At 40.7% G+C, this 23,006-nt stretch overlaps 1 protein-coding gene across 2 annotated transcripts in view; it reads left to right on the plus strand.

The window, feature by feature from the left end:
* The window catches only part of LOC143004113 (exostosin-1-like), a 216,886-nt gene that overhangs the window by 159,464 nt on the left and 34,416 nt on the right, over positions 1-23,006 (plus strand). For both annotated transcript variants that reach the window (XM_076155004.1, XM_076155005.1), the window contains 4 exons: positions 10,351-10,444; positions 13,032-13,139; positions 17,245-17,364; positions 20,360-20,492. In XM_076155004.1, coding sequence (XP_076011119.1) covers positions 10,351-10,444; positions 13,032-13,139; positions 17,245-17,364; positions 20,360-20,492 — 455 coding nt within the window. The remainder of the gene's footprint in view (positions 1-10,350; positions 10,445-13,031; positions 13,140-17,244; positions 17,365-20,359; positions 20,493-23,006) is intronic.

Below are 23,006 nucleotides of genomic sequence, written 5' to 3' on the forward strand. Positions count from 1 at the left end.
TGGATTTTTTGTATTTGTCCACTGTGCTGTGGGAGCAAGAGGATGTCGACCCTGAAAGGTCACAGCTGATTGGTTAACAGCAGAAAGCTTTTACCTGTTTTGTGCAGAAATGTCCGCCCGGCGACAACATCTCTTGTTCAGCCCACTCGAATGAGATTGGATACCACAAAATTCTCTTTAGATGGTACCCAAGGCCAAATAGATTCTTGTTATTGTGACACACTGTCTGCTGCTTCAGCGAATACAAAAATTATGGCCATTTGTAGTTAGTGAAAGGGGTTAAACAAAAGGTGGTGGGACTGAACAACTAGTGCTGGATACAGACTGTGCTGAAATGAGAAAAGTTAGAAAAGTGGAACAACGAGAACAAGAATTTCTATCTTTACTGACTGACTTTATCAAAAAAGAAAGTTGTTATGGCCTCAACTTAATCAGATATTTGATGAGTATTCTGTGTCAGTGTGAATTACTGCACGCTCTATTTATTACTGGCCTCCTGAGACAATTAATCAATTTGCCTACTGGAAAAAAATTGATGCGCAACTCCCTAACAGCATCACAAGGTTATTACAAAGTTTTTTCTTCAATGTCATATTGCACTGAAGAGTATGATATTGATCTCAACTCATCTCATCTCATCACCACTATAATTGCACAGGGGTGTGTGTACGTGTTGAGTTGCAGCGAGCACCATTATAAAACAGCCTCAACATTTTGCATATGGTAATTAACGTAAAAGTAGCTGTTTTATTTTTTATTTACATTACTCAATTATAGTGGTGGGAGACATGAATGGAACCCTACATGATGTCACAGTTGACATATTTGGGGGGAGTCCAGATTCCTCCGAATTACATGGTGAAGGATCTGAAGACTGATTGCTGACACTAGAGATTGGATGTGGGGACAAACAGAACCTTCTCAAAGGTGCTGCACTCCTCTGAACAAGGATATTATAGTCAACAACATGTGCTTGGCTGTGTTCCCCTAAGAAGATAAACTCGACTTTTCAGCTGACTCAGTTGTGGAAGACAATCAAGGCTGGACTACCGAGTTGAGTTCCTTACCTCATCCACACCCTCTGGAGTACCTGACCATAAAATGAAAATGAAAGTAGGAACTTGAGCAGTGTTGCTTAGGAACCTGCAAGCAAGTCAAGAGAATGAGCGAGTTGGCATCCACCTTCCTCAGCCTGTGTTCGCTCCCAGGGGAAAGAGAGCCAGCAGCATCAAAGCTTTCATTGAACAATTTTTAAGTATTATATTTGTATGCCCAAAAACAAATGGATTATTTTCATTTATTTTTTTATAAATAATTGATTAGCACTTAAGTTTTTATTTGCATTACTAATGAATTATTTTACAGTTGTCATTCTAATATGAGACATTGAGTCATTTTCTAAGCACGATATCTAAAGACTATATTCCTCCTGATAAATAGTTAAATGTATTTTCTTATTTCCTAATTTATTTTATATTTTAATAATATCATGTAATCTAATACATTTTAACCAATTTTTTAACGAAGATATAGATCAATTTGAAGACTAAAAATATAAAGAAATATTAGAAATATTAGAAATACATACAGAATATTTAAATGGGAAAAATCTAAATTTAACCCTCGTAATGTCCTCCCGTGTTACATACACCTAAGGCCCTCTGGGGTCAAATTGACCCCAAATTGTTTGACTGTTATCTCAACCATAAAGTTTAAATTTTCAATTATTTTTGTGTCACAGCTTTAGTCTGACTCCAGTCCAACGCATCACTACAAATTTTTCCATTTATTTTGGAATTTAGGGCCAAAAGGCCTTGTTTACATTCGATATACCCTATTTTTGAGTTTAAAAAATGGGAAAAAAAAATGTTTTTAAATATTTGATATGATCTTGACTATTTGACATGAAGCGGAGTGGAATATGTCAAAGTTGAGTGGGGGTGCCATTTTTGAATTTTTTGAATGAGAGCAAATACTTACACCTACTGTCCTCTGGGGTCAAATTGACCCCAAAATGGTTTGACTGTTATTTGAAGCATTAAGTATAAATTTTCAATTAATTTCGTGTTACACCTTTAGTCTAACTCCAGTCCAACCCATTACCACAAAAATCTCCCTTAATTTTAGAATTTAGGGCCATTAGCGCTTGTTTACATAAAAGTAGGTAAATTAAGGCAGGGATTTGGTCTTCTGCCGCACCCAAAAAATGCATGTTTTTGGACCTGGCATTGCATGCTGCCCATACCTCCTGTTGTTGTGCCATTATTAAATAACCATTGCTTGACCACACACATCAAACATACAAGATAAAAAATGTGTTGGAGAGCAGTAGGGGTGGGACTTTTTGCCCCATTACGTCACTTTGTGCTTTGGCACCATTTTGACCCCAGGAGCAAAGGAGTTAAAAATTCAATAAAACACCCAGAATTCAATCAAATAACTTCAAATTTCTTCTAATCATGGAGAGCATAGTATTAAACAACCCCTATAAATTTCAGACCATTTGATGAAAGAAAACACATTTTATCAACTTTTTAGTATTGAATGGTCTTTGGGGTCAATTTGACCCCGAGGACATTACAAGGGTTAAGTACATGTGATAAAATGTATATATTTCTAAAATTTTTCATTGATTATTCACTTCTGCTTTTTTGTTTTTTTATTCACCATTCAGCTGTATGAATAACAGGAAAATGCAATTGAAAATACAGTATCACAAGATCAGATATGACTTTAGGTTGGAGTGGATTAGAATTCATTTCAATGAATTGATTTAACTGAAGGAGAAGGAGAAGCGACTGAACTCAAAATAAGAGGTAAGCAAACAGAAATAGAGAGGTGCTGAAACCAACAGAGAGCACACTCGTGGGATATTTGTGGACTTTTTACAGGAAAAATAGCTTTTGCATATAACACATACTTTTTCTACTTGTTATTAAAATGCATTCTCTGTGATTGGATTGTGTTTGGACATTGGCAAAACATATAAATCTGAGTGTAAATGAAGCCAACACTTGTTGAAAATCCAATCACCAAAACCACAGGCGCTCACAGATACATTTATTCAGGAGCAAGATTTTAACGCAGCGTGACTTCAATCCACATAGTAACAACCATAGAAGAAGAAGCAGCAGAGGCATAAAGCACAAACTTTACTGGGTGAAACCAACCAGCAAGCAAATCAGATCATAAAAACGTTTAACATTAAAATATGATGTTATGAGATGGGATTCATGCTTAAAGTAAAGAGAGAGAGTCCCGCTGTGCCCACATACACAAAATATGACTCAACGATCAATAAATAAATAAGGATTTTAAGTAATAATGAATGATGTCTACAATCTTTCCATTTTGGTGTAATGGTGCAGCCATACTATTAATTGACATCAAGGGAATGATTATTTAATTATTTAGCTCCAGAAAACTTACAATAAGAAGTTGATAGGGAATTTAAAGTTGGAATTAAAAGTAAAATAGATTGTTTGCATCATGAAATAAGAGTTCAGTGATATTCAGGGATTTGTGACCAGTAGAATGTGATCCAGGCTCTTCCCCTCCGTCTTGTATCGCTGTTTCTTTGCCTATTTGCTGCTGGTATCACCTCTGATTCCCTCACAGCATCTTTTAATCTTACATGCCATTTTTATTCCCAACAAACTACAGAGGCAAAGCACAGTTGGCGACACGTGCCCGCCCCCCCCATGAACAATGATAAGTGTGTGTGTGTGTGTGTGTGTGTGTGTGTGTGTGTGTGTGTGTGTGTGTGTGTGTGTGTGTGTGTGTGTGTGTTCAATTTACAGCCACGCAGGATACCAAAGGACATTTTGTAATGCACGTCCTTTACAAAAGAGACAACAGTGTAAACAAAGATGTACCTGAAAATGTAATTTGAAAATGTACTTTGAATGATAGCCTGTTACAAGCCCAGAAGAGCCACCAATGCACCTGCGTGTGTGTGCGTGCGTGTGTGTGTGTGTGTGTGTGTGTGTGTGTGTGTGTGTGTGTGTGGGTGGGTGTGTGTTAGGGTGAGATTAAAGTCATTATTCCAGTGTACGCACGAGGTGAAAAGCTTTCACTGGAATAATGGGAATAATGTTTGGATTCATCCTCTATTCCTAAATGCTGCCATGGTTACTAGGTAAATTCTTTATTTCTGGAGCCAACATGATGCAGAGTGAGGTGTTATATAGATATAGCTTTTCAGAACACACAGGTTGTCGGGTTAATACAGAGGCGGAGAGGTGCCTCTGAATAAGAGTGCATACAAATACACACACACACACTAAAACACACATAGATGAATATGAACATTTCTCTAACGATGAACATTTGCTGACAAGCCTGTATCAACTCGTCTTAGTTACCTCAGAGCTTCAACTTTCAAGATAGACACACACGCATACACACACACACACACACACACACACACACACACACACACACACACACACTCACACACACACACACAAACACACACAAACACACACACACACACACACACACACACACACACACACACACACACACACACACACACCAGTGAGAGCTAGTCAAAGCTGCACTTTGAGACACTCATTCAGTATTCTGATGAATTTCAGCACCATGATGCACAGTGAGTGAAAGCATATTGTCCCTTTAAGTCCCCATTGTGTTTGTGACTGGCACAACACAACACTCGCTGCAGGTGTGTTACATGTTGACATAAACATTTGCTGAAGTTTAGCAGGATAACAGACTAACAACAAGCATCTGTCGCTCTTCAAAGTAGTTTTAGTCGCTTAAACATAACTGGCAGTTAAATCTCTGGTATTTCAGGTGCTGTGTTGGTGTTCCCGTGTATGTATGTTTCCTGTGTATGTGTGCACACGGAGATCTGACCCTGGCTGTGGTTGTAGCGTGTATTAATGAATGAGTCAGCATCAATATTCTGATCCACACCATTCTGCAATATCAAGCTTTAATACGAGCCAAGAGACCTGTGTTTCAACTCAGGTAGAGAGGGGAACAGTCTCGGCTGTAATGTTTATGTACACACTCACACACACCAAGAGAGAGAGAGAGAGAGAGAGAGTGATAAATATGGAAATTTCTCCCTCCTCTAACAGGCCCACCAGCACGAACATGCAAATGATTCTCCCTAAACACACACTTGAAGCTAAGGTGTTTCTGTGAAGTTGTGCCATCTGTCTTCTGGTGTTTTAATGGAACTTGACAGGTGCGGACCTCCATAATAACAACATTTTGTCTTCAAAGTGGCCTGGGTGTAAAGTAAAACGCCAAGTACAGTAGTTACTCAGAGATGCTGTTGTTTGGAGGTGAAGGTCTTTGATTTGTCGTATTCCCAGCAAGCAGGTACACATATTTGTTTCTATATACTTCAGATGACCTGACAACATTAATTCCCTCAAACCAGCTCTAAACCTAAACCTCTAAATGTAATCTAAACCTCAAGCTGATTCCTTTCATATGTGATCTTTGCTGTAGTATTCAAAAGCATCATCACACACAGGAAACTTCAAATAACAAAAAACTCTCTATACTTCAAATTCATTAGAGCGTCAAATACTGAACATTTGGCTTCAGCTACTGGATTCTGTGATTTGTTGTGGCCAAATTTAAGACAGCACTTTTACTTATTACCCCTCTGTCTCTCCTAAAGTGAAAGAATTATTTTCATTGGAAATTTTTGAACATTTCAAAAGAGTAATTATGTTTATTCTTAGTTTTGAAATATGAAAGAAATTCACTTCGCGGTCATTATAAAACAAATAATTACCAAAACTGGTCACACTAAGACTATCACATTTAAGTGTCAAGTACAATGGACGATGCTTTTGGAGAAAAAGAGCAGAGCTTACACACACACACACACACACACCCTCAGCTCCTGGCCTGACTTAACTGCTCGCGCTTGTTTGCCATCTTGTGCCATGGGGGCTACTTCTCCTTCTGAGTCCCATTCTGAAACAAATTTATCAACCACACAATCTTTCCTGCCCTGGTTCTGTTGTTGACTCAGAGGTGCAGGAGTGTGGACGATTGAAAACCTGAGGACAAATTCAGGGAGGCAGTTTAGGGAAATGTGTGTAGATTGTGGATTCTTCTGTGCGCTCACCATGGACTGGATGTTTTTACAGACTAATTAGATGCACTGACTCTCAGATCCTGCTTTGAATCCTCTTTAACTCAGTGGTAATTATGTTTTAAATAGTTTGTATTCTTTCTACTGAAACGCTGGTTCAAATACTTGCAAAATTATTTGCTCATGGGCACTGAAGTACTCATATTTAGCATATTAATTGATCATACATGCAACCTTGCTAGATTAAACATTGGATCCCATCACTTACATCATGATTTTTTTAGTTTTCTTTAGGGGAGTTTATTTTGTTTGGAGAGTTTAAAATTTATTTCCGCAGTCTTTTTCAACTGCAGAAGTGAGCAACATTTCAGCCCATTGGCTCCTCTGTGAGCAAAGGTTGTTTGTTTTCTCTTCAAGGACATCCCTGTGTGTGTCTCTGCTTCATAATTAATGGATCTACAATCCATGCAAGGCCTCACACACACTGAACAATTACACCTAGAGGGACCACTAGTCTTTGAGCAAGACAAGGTATTCAATTCCTATTTGCTTTTGTGTGTGTGTGTGTGTGTGTGTGTGTGTGTGTGTGTGTGTGTGTGTGTGTGTGTGTGTGTGTGTGTGTGTGTGTGTGTGTGTGTGTGTGTAGTAATTACTGGTGATGCCACCTATAGTTTACAAAGTACACAGTATTTATAGTGATAAATGCCGGGAGCCTGTAATTTAACTTTGTTGTTATAACTGTGATGGAAGTGCCGGAACAATGTCCTCACAATGGAGTACAAAGGTGTGCCAGCCTGTTGTGCTGCTGACTGAATCATTATAAACGTCTCATTTGTTCAGACTGTATTATTTAAAATGTGTATTTAGAACAAACATTTAAAGAAGGACCCTCATTAGAGTGTGTTTCTCTGCCTCCGCCTCTGCTATGATATGGACTATGCAGCAATTCTCAACAAACTAGAAATAGGTGTTTTGTGTTATTATTGACAATAAGCAAGAGTTTCCTTTTCGCTTTAATTGTCAAATAAACTTACTAAACTCAACTTAAGACAATGGGATGATTCAGTTATTGTTTATGCTTTATTGTTTGTCTGGGTGGAAGAAGTTAGTGAGCAAAAGAAGAAGACACCACAAATGAAAGTAATTATTATTCACTTTAAAGTAAAACCACTGTGTTTGTTTTATTTTTCAGCTAAAATGTCCTGAGTGATTCTCTGTGGCACGTATTGATATTGACTTCCCTCTCACTGGGCATCTTCTATCTGTTTCTTTCCCGTTAGTGTCTTACCTGCCTGCTTGGTCTCTGCTTCTCACACACACACACACACACACACACACACAAATACTACACATTTCACTTTAACCCAAGTGAAATGGCCTCCACTTCTTTTTGCGAGCGCTGAAGCAGGTGGCTGAGGAAGCATAATGACAGATTAATGAGTTGAGAGAATGTGCTTTCAGAGGATTAGCCAGCCTGTGAAAGTGGAATGAGGGTCGAATATCTGACGAAGACGCTATTTACATTGTCTAGTATTCCCGTCACTGAAGCCCTCACCTCTCTCATCCTCCTGATGCATATTAACTCAGTGTTATCGCGTCTTTGTCTAGTTCAGCATCTCATCTCAGCAGAGACCAACTACTAATACTCTGGTAACACAAAGATGTTCTGCTAGCTGTGTGTAAAAATTAATCTTGTGGATCACACAATCGTCTTTTCTTCTACAAACTCAAATGTATTTAATATTCTGACGATGGCACCGTTCTCAATTACATAGTGAGAATCCCAAAAAGCTGAAAATGGCCTCTGGATCCAGACGGTTTGTTGCTCTCTCCAACCATTAATGTCACGTCGTATCTTGAGCAGGGTTAAAATGAGCGAGGAACATGGCTTTTACTCGAGCCTGTGCCATCTAAAAGCATCCTTTGGTGCTAGAACTCAGACATGGGTGCTCGTCTAATGGGACAAGCATCCAGGCAGGAGGAGGCAGATCTGCAGCATCTGAGGCTGCAGATGAGATCACTAAGCAGGAGCTTTTGGCAGCCTCTGCCCCAAGATTCTTGAAAGCCCCTCAGCAGTTGGCATTTGAGATACAGTCGGTATCTGATCTTGGGGATTTTTTTTCCCCAAGCTTCTGACACACCACCCACCCTGACTTATCAGATCAGGATGTGATTGCCGGGGCAACATTGCAGACTTGATGCAGACATCCCAGACATGTCTGAATTTCTGTCATTTTAGAACCTACTACCTTGATCCGCATTCCTTACTGCAACATCTTTAATCAGCGTGTCAGTGATAGCCAGATGCATTTTTACTGGCCTGTACTGTTTCATTGTTGACGGTGTTGCTTGTTCAATTGGTCTGCCCAGGGTGATGAAGCCAGCTGAGGTGAACCAACAGGCATTAATACATTAATACACTGCTGTTACTCCAGCACTTCAGTTCTCACCTCAAAAAGCACATTTTGTCATGTGGTGATTATGATGCACCATGTGAACGGAGTTGACAGGGAATCCACTTGTATCCACTCAAGTATGAGACATATTTGGGGTAAATCATGAAAAAAAACCTTACCCTAACTGCACAGAGCTACGCTGAGGGACGTGTGTGTGTGTCTGTGTGCGTGTGTGTGTGTGTGCGTGTGTGCGTGTGCGTGTGCGTGTGTGTGTGTGTGTGTGAGAGAGAGAGAGAGAGAGAGAGAGAGAGAGAGGAAGAGAGGTAGCTCCACGACAGTAGAATGTGTGAGAGATCAGTTCGAAACTTTCCAATTAAATAAACTGATTAATCAACTGTGTGGGATTTGATGATCAAAAACACACGCAAACCAAACTCATCTTGCACCCAGTTCACACCCATAGTAACTTTTGCATAACATAGAATGAACTATTGCATTATCACCGCCTTTCTGAGACAAATGAAACGCATCATGCAGGACTTGAACCAAACTCAAAACAATGGTATTGTATTGTTTTCCATTACATTGTGTAATATTGGTTCGGCGTAGTGAAGCAGAACTGAAGGAGCCAAACAGTTGAACTTTTTTATTACCGGACAAGGATCTTTAGATGTGAGGAGCTGTCTCTGTCTGTGTCTCCCTCTGCTTTGGTGAGAATAACCTTGGCTTAAGGTGACAAACTGGACACCTGACATCTTATTTTGCTCTCTGCCTCTGTCACACGCCACGGTGACAGTAAGTGACAGTAAGTGATATGCCAGACACTCTCGTCACCAAGACTTATCATACACACGTTATAGAGGCAAGCTCCTTTTCAGACAGGTGGATAGACACACACACACACACACACACACACTGATGTCTAGTGGAAAGGTTGTGGGGACAGTTGATCCCTTGACAGATTAAGCTGCAATCAGAAATCTCCTCAGGCCAGCCCTGGGATCACACACATGCACACACACACACACACACACACTGTCTCTCTCTCTCACACACACACACAAGTGCATTAGCTGAACTTTAAAGCCACAGACTTTTCATTAGAACAGGCAGAGGTGATTTCTTATTTGAAGGGAGTCTGAAATTGATTCACAGCCTTCATCAAGGTTGCAATCACATTTTTGTTTTAAACATAAGAGAGAAATTATGTTTTTTAAGAGCAAAGCAGAAGCCATATAATTCGGGGGGCGGCTACAAATTCCCCATAAATGAATTTCATAAATAGATTATTTCTTCCTATATTGATCCCACATGACGGTTTTGCCTTAATGCATCTTGATCAAATTGAACCGGATAGGGGCCATTTGATTAACTTTTTATCAGCAGTATTCATTATTTATCAAACATGTGGGTTTCAATTTACATAAGTGGCCAATTTTCTGAAAGGGATCGCGTCCTTGGAAAGTCTTGGTTAGCCCTTTGAAAGTAAGATGCCGCGGATAATTTCTTTATTGCAGAAGAGGAGTTGAATGGAAATGGAAATTGCAGAAATGGTAGAGTTGAAACATTCAGTGTGTTCGGGCTTTCATCCTTGTCACCCTTTTGTATCTTTCACCTCTCTGGACCCTGTTGCTCAGAAAATACCTTGAAAAATACCCAATGCTCTTTCAGAGATTTGAATAATCCATCCAATCCATCTCTCTCTCTCTCTCTCTCTCTCTCTCTCTGTGTGTGTGTGTTCCGCTGCCCAGTCAGATCTGGACAGAGCGGCTATATAAAACATGCAACAGTTACTGAAAATTCTCGATGTTTCTGATAAACATTACTAATCTTCTAATCTTCTAACCTGACGTCTTGTTTGTGTTTGTGTAGGTACGACTACCAGGAGCTGCTCCATAACTCCAGTTTCTGTCTGGTGCCCAGGGGCCGTCGCTTGGGATCCTTCCGCTTTCTGGAGGCCTTGCAGGTGTGTGTGTGTGTGTGTGTGTGTGTGTGTGTGTGTGTGTGTGTGTGTGTGTGTGTGTGTGTGTCTGTGTGAATGTGTGTGCGTGTGTCTGTGTGAATGTGTGTGCGTGTGTTTGCTTGCATGGATGATGTCATTGCATGTTTGTCCAGCTGTGTATACATGTACACACCTACATGTAACCAAGGATTTTGCATTCGTTGTTGTTGCACCTCCATATTGGCTAAGTGAGAGAACTCAAACTTTTGTTTAGTGCCACATAATTATGTTCAGTTAAGTTAGTGTGTGTGTGTGTGTGTGTGTGTGTGTGTGTGTGTGTGTGGGTGTGTGTGTGTGTGTGTGTGTGTGTGTGTGCTAAACACTTTGTAACTGTTATTTAGATAGATTTACAATAATGTATGAGAGTAGGTATGATTTATAGACTTACTAGCCTTTCATTATGTTGCAATATTAATTTTCTCAAGACAAACACGTCCATACAGTATATACACACACATACATACACATTCAGTATGACTGGTGACATGTTTCCTCATCAGGGCCTTCTGCACCCACACACGCACTCAGATATATGTTATACTATATGCTGAGCCTGAGTTCAGTGCTGCTGGTGAAACACATCTCCCGAAAGCCGAACCTCGATTCACCGCCGCTCATTTGGAGGCTTGGTGTACTTACTCAGATGTAGTGCGCTGACAGTACTGGCACATACATCCCTATACCTGAAAACTTAAACTTGATGTGACTGGGGGCTGATTCTGAATGTAGCAGACAGCGCCCGTCTCATGTCAGCGTGCAGATACTGGGCCTGCAGGATCTGATGAGACACACAGCTGCAGAATTGGATGTTTGATGCTTTGTGACTTTTTTGTGAATAATTATTCGTAGGCGTTTTGGTGTAAATTATCTAAGGGCAAAGACTAAGAGGAGGAGAGGAGAGGAGAGGAGAGGAGAGGAGAGGAGAGGAGAGGAGATGAGAGGAGAGGAGAGGAGTTCTGCTTCACTTGAACTTTAGATTATAACATTAAAAACATTTTTAACCTTTGCTACTTCAAACAACATAGTCCTGTCTTGTCTCATTTAATAAGATTATTAAAAAGTTGCGTGGCTCAGAGCAGAAACTCATTTCGAAAATGATTCCAATATATTTTGATAGATCTGGTGACTAAATATACATTTTAATTGTGAACTCCTAGATTCAGGTTTGAAGTTCTCTTTGTTCTCTCATCAAGTTTGAGCTCGGATAAGACAGTGTTTATTTGAGTTAATTGTAATAAAATTGTAATCGTAAAATTGTAGATTAATACATTTCAATTCTTCAATTTTTCCCTGCTGTCTATTCTTATTAGTGAACCCTTTTCCACAAACATTTATATGAAAAAGGTTTGATTTGCTGTCTTAAGCAAAAATAATAAATTTAATTGAATTACTTTACATTTTCTTGATAAACACTGTGTTCTGCACCATAAGTGATGTGGAATTGAAATGGTAACAGGTTATAAAACAAGAATTTATGCTATGATTTGATCTTTTTTGGAGTTTTGTAATGACATACAGTAAATTGGAGAACAGTGTCTATTTATACATGCAGTTGCTTCAAACAGTTTACAGCGACCTCTTGGGCCACTGTGGGGAAATGAAAACAGCTCATGATGAATTCAACAACATCGACATTTACACACTCTAAATAACGCCACATGCCAGGGTTGGTTTTTTTCTGTCTTAATCTTTTTGCCAGCTCAATTTGTTCCTGTGAAACTCAAACTTGGAGCTTGTTGAAAGTGTCTCCTCGCAGAAACAACCCAAATCCCTCAGTGGAAGCAAAACAATAACAAATCCCTGCATTTCACTTCAAACCTCTGCTTCACAGCTTATGGCATATTTTCAACAAAATGAAAGAATTCACTGTAGGATGATTTGCACGCATTGATACACCTGGACCCAGCATATACACAGCATACATACATGAGCAAAGAAATACACTATATACACAGAACACACACTTTTATTAGATATACATGTACACTCAAAATGTAACACCTTTGATATAACTGTTACCGCTGTGATACTGAAAATGTGTCAGATAGGTGTGTGTGTGTGTGTGTGTGTGTGTGTGTGTGTGTGTGTGTGTGTGTGTGTTTTAGGTGTCATAGTTAATTGCCCTATGATGAAAGGTGTTTCTAATATTTTGTCCATAGATGAGAAGTTGGGATATTAGACCTTTCTGCCAATTCTTTACAATGAAGCTTCACAAATCCATTTTTGCCACCATGACAGTATTTCAGTTTCTCCTCCAAATCTGTTCATTTTTCTTCTGTTCTTCTACACACATTTGCAAGACTGCAAGCAACAAATCCATGTTGCGCAATTCAAACTGAACTCCATGTTGCTCTGATGTGATGAAGATGAAAAGTGATCTGACAGACTGAGGCACAGTGTGTTGCCTGAAGATCATTTGTCGCTCCTTTTTATTTCACTGTAATTAACCTCATCATCACTCATGTCCTCTCATCTTTCATACAAGAAGGAGTTTGTATGATGGCTGATCCTCTCCTCCGTCTCTCTTTCTCATCTCTGTTTCCACACACAGGCAGCCTGCATCCCAGTTATCCTGAGCAACGGCTGGGAGCTTCCGTTCTCTGAAGTCATTGACTGGAGGAAAGCCGCCATCATTGGAGATGAGCGCCTGCTGTTACAGGTAGATTACTGCATGGATGGAAAGGAATAGACACTGAATGAGGAATAACGTTTGAATTTCAGATAAAAACAGGTTAAAATACCAACATTATGTATCAGAGATGGATAAAAAACGGAAGCAGGTTAGTCAAAGTTACCATCTAGTGACCTGAATGAAGAGGACAAGCCTTCTTCACACTGTACACACATCAAACAAAATATCAAACGCTTCCTTTCAGCAGCAGCTAATTCACTGTCTGGATGGTGAAATGCCAACATCTTCCTCGCTATAAGCCTCTTCTCTGACTACGGATACTTCTCCTGCAATCTGAAGATCTGCCAAGGCTCGGTTACCAATAGACTCACATATGGGGGGTTTCTATTTAAAGCCCATAGGAGCAGGTATGAGGTTCAAACAACGGTCTGCCATCAATCAACTGTCACAACAAAGTCTTCCACTGGATTCCTGCTCTAGTTGCAGAAGTCGAAATGGCACGTTTCCCACCGGTCCCACCTGCAGTTGATTAACAAACGAACAAACGGGAGCGTCGGTTCAGTCACATGACACATCAGTACACAAGTGACTCCGGGTATGTTTGAATTGGCTTTGTAGGGTTTTACCAGTCTGCAAAATATGGGCTTTTGTCCACACTCTGCAAGCAATTACACCTTGCAATTTGGTAGCAATGCTTGCGGTACACATTGGAATCTAATCTGGACCTGGACTGGATCTCAGTCAGGTGAGCCCGGTGTACGTCGGGGGACACAACCTGAAAATGTCGCCCCAATTCGTCTTCCATAATCTTGTTTTGAACAGGTTCACAGTTGTGAATTGCTGTAAATGGCTCCCTGCGTCTGTAACACACACACAGACAGCATGAATAAGGGATTTTAAGAATATATGACGATCTTCAATGGAGCACGGAGGAAGGATTGGCTTTAAAAGGGTGTTTAAGAGACTGTATGCTGGGATTCCATCGCAACGCAGGCAGCATCCTGATGGATAACGTTTAATCTGGAGTGCAATTTAGCCTAAATCTGAGTATAAATCTAACAGATTTAAGTTTGTACTCAGACTTTGCACATTTACAGCAACAGTAATGCTATACAAGCAGCCATTGTCGACCGTATAAATGTTTCTTTTACAGATCTTATGGTCTCGTGTTGACGATAGTAAAAGTCTATATCGGAACAAAAGCGAAGTCAGAGGACTGCTGGATGAAAACTAAGTTGTCTGTGCAAAAAACAACAACAGATTAGAACCACGGAACTCTCCAGAAAATGATGTGTAGTTGGTATGAGGATAGAAATATTTGTGCGGAGTGGCCTTTCAACACGTGAATGAAACGCAGATGTTCAGTTCAGATGAGAGAAATATGGAAAAATCCCAATTGCACCTCTGGGTTTTTTGAGTCAACTTTTTTTATTTTTACGTGACAGCTGCAATTCTCACCGTCACTCACGCGGGAGGCCGGGACTATTTTCGTCAGTTGGGGCGGATTCTACAACCGGATCGCCTTCTGTTCCCTTCAATTATAACGCAGAGAGAGAGAGAGAGTGAGAGAGAGTGATATTTGCTTTCTCTAATTACTCGCTATATTGCTGCGTACCACCTTCATGACCTATACAGCACCTGGGTAGCCAACTGCGTGTGTTTGTGTGTGTGTGTGTGCAAGCGAGAGAGAGAGAGTGTGTGTCTTTAATTAAGATGGTCCTGGTCGGCCTTCTATCAGCCTCGAGCAATGATGATAATTAAATTTTTCTTTGTAAATAGCAGACAAGCCGTTATTAAACATGCTACAATCTAGACTTTTCGATAGAATAAAGCAGCCATTTCATCATTAAGCATCACAGAGAGCCACAGTGATGCACTAATGCTGTTAGAGGCTTTATCGTTTTGTTTTGGCCTCCGACCAAACAAAGCCGTCCCTCTAAAAGCATGCTAATTGTTGGCTGAGATAGTTTGTGATGTATTTTGACAGGGTGAGACATATACGTACGACATAATGCGATGTTTTTCAGTTATTTGTATGGTGTCGGTGCACATATTGTGAGGAAGGATCTCGCAGAAATTGGTGGCCCAGAACAACAACTGATAATTCCACGGCTTTCAGGATTATATCTGACATCTGTTAGTACAATGATGTCTGAACAGAAGGACAAACACAAACCGACTGCGGCGAACACATATTTTTCACCTCATGGTGTAATGACCAGTCAATTTTCTGGTGAAAACACAAGCTTTCATGCTACCACAACAGCACAGAAACAACAAAGTGGATCATTTTTTTCTTCTCTCGCTTTTTTCTATCTGATATTTCTCTTCTGTCCCCGGCTTTTATTTCATTTTACTGCTCTCCAGTTAGAATAAAATATAAGAGACCTATTAAAGGTGATGTTTTTCATATCTGACTGTTTAGGTCCATAACAATGCCTGACAGAAAATGTTGTTATCTTGTCAAATTACCCTCATCGAGCGCTTATTCTAGCTCTCCTGCGGTTGGGTTTACAAGAAAACACATTTCATCATTTCAAAGATCATGACAGTGATTTGTTCTAACCACAACACAGTGTGATGTGAAATGTAAAATGATCTCCTTTTGTGTCCCTGCCACTGCTGCTTTCTGATGATGAAATGATTCATCATTTTAATGAGGATGCAGATCAGGATTCCAACATGAAAAAGGACCTAATATTGAGTGTGTCTTCCATGCTAATTATTGTTTGTATTGGCTGTTCAGTCCAGTAGCCAGTTAAAGAAATGGTCTCTTTGTTTAGATGACAATTTAAAATGACACAACAAATGGAGAGCTGCTTGATTAAATCAAACTTTTATATTACTTTATTCCTTCAGTTTGAGTGATGTTACCAGGTATCAACTTAAAAAATATTTGTTTACATTTTATAAAAACGGAGTTACCGCAAATGACCTCTTCCAATTTGTATCAACAAACATTTCTGTGGTACAGTTAAAGTGGCTAAAGTTTGCCTTTTTATATTTGGGTTTGGTCTCCAGAGTGTGAAGGATATCAGAGGTTTAATTATTATTATTATTATTGTATTTTTATTTATTTCATTTTTTTATTATTATTGGTTTTTTTTTTCTTCTTCCACCAGTTAACCCATAATATATTGTAGGACGTCCCTGATTGTGTCATTAAAGGCTTCTGGGCAGCATGGAACGGAGCAGGTTTGTGGGCAGTAAGCGTTGCCTCTCAGAGTGTCGTGTTTCCTCATGTTTCTCTCAACAAATATGCCAACAAAACTGTGTCTCTGTGTTTTCTCGATTTGTCCAAATGTCACCACTTCTGTGGGTCACCAAGGAAATGAGGGGTTAAATCTGATGCCTGTTTTCCAACAAATCCCAGGATAGGATTTGGACCCAAATCAGCCCTCTATAGAAATAGTTGCAAGGATATTAAAAAAACTGAAATATTTGCTCTGAACTGAGCACAGATGCTGTTGTGGAATAACCAACCAACAAATGGAACATACGGTTGGTTAACACAGTCTGGATGCTCGGTCTCTGTGTCATTTCCATCACAAACGCCTTCACACAGAGACGGACTAATCAACAGAACCCGACGCCTGCTGAGAGAGTTGAATCTCATTACTTACAATTACATGACTGAGCATCAAAAACACTGGGCTGTTTAATACGTAGAGTAACTGTTCCTGTGAGAAGGAGCCATACGCAACTAAGGCACACACACACACACACACACACACACACACAGAGAGAGGCGCTCATACAGTACACGTCTCCTGCTGAGGAAAATAAACACTATCAGACTCAATCGAGGGGAAGAGAACAGAGCTGATTTGATTGGTGCTGTTTGTATTCCACATCAGAGAGCTGAACAATTAAAGCTTAGAGTTTAGTCAACAGATCCCTTTGGGCATCAACACAACCACACATTTTAGTCTTTGATATTGAGTAAATACTGCAGAAGTTGAAGTTAATTGACTTTTCAAAAAAATCCTCCTTGGCAAGTTCTTGGTCCTTGTATTATTCCAGCCTCACACACACCCACCAGTCCGACATTGTTTAAAACCCAGCTCCCTCTCTCGCTCGCTGTCATTTTTTTTTGGCTCTCTCACTTCTCTTCCTCTCCTCTTCCTTTCAGGTTCCCTCCATTACCCGTTCTGTGGGCCGTGACAGGATCTTGGCTCTCCGCCAGCAGACTCAGTTCCTCTGGGACGCCTACTTCTCGTCTGTAGCCAAAATCGTCTTAACTACACTCGAGGTGAATTTGCGAAAAAATGATCTTAATGGTAGATTTGGAAGCAGTTTTGGCAGGAGAGTTTTATTTAATCAACCGCAGTGCTTTCTTTCCTTTTTGTTTCTGCAGTGTGAATCCCCCCTGAGACTTGTTTCCAGCCTCTATCTATATAAGCATTTTTCCAGTTCTACAGTATAATTCTATATTTTTAAGCATTTCTTTTGCAAGGTCACCTGATCATGCACCCTCTCTACATAATATCCAACGTCTGTCCATTGATACAGGGGTCTCATGTATGTCATATAAGCTACAGGGACTATTTTGATTCAATAGGATTTCCACCACAATTTAATTTGACACACAAGCCGAGACAGACAGGACACCGGGAGAGAGACGGACGTGGATGAAATGTGATATAAGACCTCGTGCTGTATGTGCGAAAGGCTACGTGGAGACTAGAGTGATGTCACCGGAGCCCTACACACTCATACGTACAATACCATGTCCACGTTGTGTAATCTCATTTGCGGATGACCCTCCTGGCTTGTAGTGCAGCTCAGATGAATGACAAATCCATGCAATTATGGACATTTCAGGGTAAAGTATAGCAGAGATGAGCGACGGAAGGAAGCTATAGTTTGTTGAATGATGATAAAGAAGAAGAAGGAAATGCACGTCCACGTTCTATTGGGTCAAAGGAACTTCACAACTGCTGTTACTTGACTCGCAAAGTCTTGGCAAATACGAGGACAACTGCTGCTGATGTAGAAATGCAATGTTTGCGAGTGTGAAAGTGGACTGTGATATCTGGCAGCCCTCCGGGTTGGAGAGGCTGTGTGTGTGTGTGGGTGTGTGTACCTGCTCTCGGGACTGAACGGCTAGAGGCTGGCTCATTAGGTGACCTTGCTGGCTGAGGTTGGGGAGGATGAAGCGCTCTTATGGGTGTTGGAGAGCCTGCATCATTTTACTCTCCTTTATTTTTAGTTCACATCCTGACAGCCTTGACTCACGCAATATGCTTTCTGTTCCTTCTCTGTAGATGATAATAATGCTCTTTATTACAGTTATAAGCATCACAATCAGGGAGAGTTGTCATCCGTACAATCATTTCAATGGGGTTAAGAATTGTTGCAGTTGCGACTGTAGTGGATAAATGCAGGCAAATGAAATGTTATACAGTAAAAAATAAGGTTTATCGTATTTCCCCACCAAGAATGAGGCTCCATTCGTAAATACATTCAGAAAATAAGGTGATATTCTCTCTGTGAAGATAAAATAAGGTTCTACTGTGTGTATCCGCCATAGATCCATTTCAGAAGCCTGTGAGATCTCGCTTTCTATAATGTCTGATAATGATTCAACAGCCACTCCTCTGTGCTGCCAAGGCCGGCCATTGAAATATGCACAAGATGTCCAGTATATCAAGGAGCATCTGAGTGGCACTTGAAAGCCACACGTTTCACTCAGCATGGGATTATTGCCATCAGAGCATCCCTGAAGTAGCCTGAGAGCTGACAGATAACCATCAGTTCGCATGAGATTTCAAACATAGGGCAGTGCAATTTGCCAGCTTAAGCAACAACCAGGAAATCTTGAGAAAAATTATTTACACCATAGAGGGACATTATGGCTAAAGCCTCTTCCAGCATACATTAGTGCAGTGAGAATTACAAATTAGATCTTATCCTATGTGTATACAACAAACATATGGTCAACTTAATCTACTATTTAAATTCCAGGTATTCCATTACCCAACATTTACTGTGCAGGCACAAAATGGCTGTTAGGCACGCAAGTCATTTTCCCCTTTTTCAACGTTGTTTACATTGAAGCCAACTACCTCTTCATTTAAACGATTTGATCACCTTATTTATAGTCAGGTTAATAACCATTTAACAAATTGCAGCAATTCCCCCCCCCCCCCCCCCCCTTTAAAATCACAGCTGGGCTGCAAAGGAGACCTTCTGACTCCACCAAATGCTCGTTGCAAGCAGGGTCTGAAATTAGACAGAAGCCCACTGACAGCTGTACGCTGCTGCCCAGATGTGCTAAAAAAAAAAAAAAGGGAGAGCCAGCATGCCATCAAGCTAAACGGGTGAAATGAGCCGTCGTTGATAACTGTAGTGTCCCACATTCTGAGAGTCTGACAGTTGGTACCAGGAGGTGTGTGTGGCTCTAGAAGTGCCAAGTGAATTTTGCACGGATCAGTAAACAGCCCTCGAGAGAAAAACAAAAGAGGAAAAAACACAGAATAGTGGAGGAGAATTATCTTGCTTTCTTTGTTATTGAACTAATATTGTTTGTTAAAAATTAAACCATAAAAGATAACTCATTTATATTCAGTTTCATTGTCTAAACTTGTCTTTATTCGCTGTCAGCAGCATCAAGGCAAAATCTCATATAGTGTCAGTGCAGCATTAACACACTCACACACATACGAACACATTCATCAGTGTGCTTGTGCCCCGGCAATTTGACAAAACACATCTTTATGGCGTAAAAACCATAGAGTGAACAGATGCCAGAAACTGCCAGATTTGTCACACTGGGATATTTTAATTTGGTGACAGGAGGAGAGAGAAGAAATGAAACGGGGAGGAGGGGGAAGTGGCTGTGAGAGAGAGATTTAATTCTGGAACGTGCTACAGTTTGACTCTTGCTGTCATCAAAGTAATATCTGTTTGTGTACGTGTGTGTGTGGGAAGGGTGCGTCAGGTGAGATCCAGAGGCGTGTTAGTCACTTGAGTTTAATTTGGGAAGGTGTGTGAGGTGAAACGAGACAAAGAACAGTGGAGCAATTACTGAATTAGTGACAGATCTCCATTGTTTCCCAATTGTTACACCTTTTTTTTTCTCCCAACATCCATTTGTCTGCCTACTGGTTTCTCCTTTGCATTGTTCCTTTTCTGCCCATTATCTTTGCCTGCACATGCTTTCAGTCACATGCCTCATATTTTTTTTACCTCAACTCTCTTCCCGTGCACACACACTTCCACTTTACCTCCGCTTTCTTATCCAGATCATCCAGGACCGCGTCGACTCCCATGTGTCCCGAAACCTGTTGCTGTGGAATTCTCTCCCTGGTGGTCTCTATGCACTCCCCCAGTTCTCTACTGACCCTGCCCTCTTCCCATTTTATTACGCCATACTGGGTAAGTACTGACCTAAAGGAAGACATTAGACAGACACGACCAAAGGATTCAAAGGAGATGCATGTGAAGAAAACCGTTTTAATGCTGAAAGAGGTCTAATTTTCATACATCCCTTTTTATACCTGCAGTTTAATCAACAGGAAGGTTTTAATTTGGTCATGATGGTATTCAGGTCACGCATTTGTGATAATTTGATTAGACTTTTAATCTGATCTCCTCTGGTTTGATAAGTGAGGCGTTTCAGGCTTGTTCGGATGGAGGAAAATTGCTGTCCTTGCAGTATTTTGCACCATTTAAGCAATGCTTTATGTTTTGTATATTCAGTACAGCAGTGCCACCACCTACATTGACAATACGTTGACCCATATAAGACCTGAGCTTGGTCTCCAGCCAGGCCCAGTATCAGCGGAGACATTAACCTTTGAATACCAGCTTAAAGGTCTGCATTCACGCATGACAGTAGATTAAAGACTTCTGTTCTGCAGGTGCACCAGTAGACCCCAGAGCTTTGGTGAAGTCCTCAGTGTGCAAGGAAAGGCAAAGAAGTACAAAGCCCGGCAGAGGACAGAGGGAGGAGATCAAATTTACCATTTATACACACAAAACGCTTAATTAATTTCGACAATTTGCAATTTGTTCCCTTGTTTTGTTCAATTTGCGCACACTTAATTCGTGTACATAATCAGTAACCATGAAACCCTCCCGAACCTTGTAATTGGTCAATTATATAACAGCTTTTTGCCGGACCACATTTGAGGTCAGTTACAGTCCGTTTCAACCTCAGAAGCCTTTTTAAAAGTCTTTCCCTGATAATGATGCCCTGGAGCAGCTGCACCGCCCTCATAACTCCCATCCAAACCAAACTAAAACCTAATCAGTGAATCTCTATCCATTCTCACGTCGCAATGACCTGCCAAGTACGGGCCTACACACAGCGAGGGAATTTAGTTTCCTGCTTATGTCCCCTGCCGGGCTACGTAAAGAGAGGTAACACAGATTAGAGACGGAAGGTAATTAGTCATAGCTCTTTGGACAGCCTCCTCCTTCCGTAATGACAGGGCGCTCGTGTTCCATGGCCTCAAAGCAGTAGATTTCATAACGGATCGGTTTATGTGATTGGAGGTAGAGGAAGAAAATCTGTGTAGGGTTTGTTGCCTCCATCTACACTAAAAGTTAGTGATGTATACTTTTGTGTTGAACTATAATTCAACGATACAAAGAAATGCATGAAAGCAGCACAAAGTGTTCTCACCATTTCAGGAAGTTAGATTTGGGGGGGGAATGAGAGAGGAAAGGTGTCTGTAAGGTGTGTGTGTGTCTATGTATAGATATGCATGTCTAAGGCCCACAGTGATTCCAGATAGAATGAAACTGTAACTCCGATCGATGTTTGTCTTCAGGAGGATAAAAGAAGGGAGAGACGAGGAGGGATAGAGGGAAAGATGGGGCAGTTGGGTTTACGTCCCTGCAGTAAATCACCATTTTAGCTGCTGCCATTGTCAATGCTGCTGCTAAAGGTAAAGCTTGCCATCTTAACATTCGATGCCAAAGCAATTCCAATTTCCTGCCTGGTAGTTTGAAAAGTTTGGCTTTGTGTGCAGACAGAGAGGTTGTACGGACCATTCCTCAAAAAATCAGATATGAGACAAAAACCAAGCAAAAATTTTTTGTAGATATCTCAATTGAGGTCCTTTGTCGGTTTCCCTTTCTTTCCCACACTCTCTCTCTTTTTATATTGACAACACACAACAATCACACGCGGGTCAGGAGTCATCCCCACAAGATGGACTCTGCTCTATAAACTGCGATTTAAAGTGTAGTGCATAGAGTTTGACCCCTTTTAGGTTTTAAATCTAAAACTCGTTTGTCATGATAAGTTGAATAATTTCTAAATCTTCTTCATTAATTTTACGAATCATTTCTTAAGGTCTGCATTTTGACGGGGAAATGTAGACACGGTAATTAAATAAGCCAAAGTCTTTTAATAAATATGGAGGCAGCTCTCTCCAGGCTGACCCACCCTATATCTCATGCTTCCATAAATACTGCTGAGCCCACCTGAGATGGCTGGTCAGGGGGCCGGATGTCACAGAGATGGATAGAGCAACACAAAAGAGCACTCTGTCTGCACTCTGTCTGCACTTATCCATAAGGACGCATATTCCCCTAATCCCACAACCACACCACGCTCCCGAGCGATCCCGAGCTTCCTTAGTTGTTTCGAAATGCTTGTCCCTGTGTCGCATGAGCGATTCAATGCATCACATTTTTTAAGCAATTTACAAATAATCCCATTAAATATGATTATTTGTTGTGGAGTCCATCCGATCCAGGAAGATCTTCTCTTTTGGGGGACAATAAAATGGCCTTGGCCTTGACTTGACCTCAAAATTGAGGACCACATTTGCTGAGACGACTTTTCCTGTGTCAATCGAAGCATTCATACCAGTTGCAGTTACCTGAATTGCACAGTGACACCCACCCGACCAGAATTGATTCACTAACTGTAAATTA

Source organism: Genypterus blacodes, unplaced genomic scaffold (assembly GCF_046128005.1).
Source record: "Genypterus blacodes isolate CSIRO-AG114 ecotype Tasmania unplaced genomic scaffold, CSIRO-AGI_Gbla_v1 ptg000064l_1, whole genome shotgun sequence".
Taxonomy (NCBI): Eukaryota; Metazoa; Chordata; class Actinopteri; order Ophidiiformes; family Ophidiidae; genus Genypterus; species Genypterus blacodes.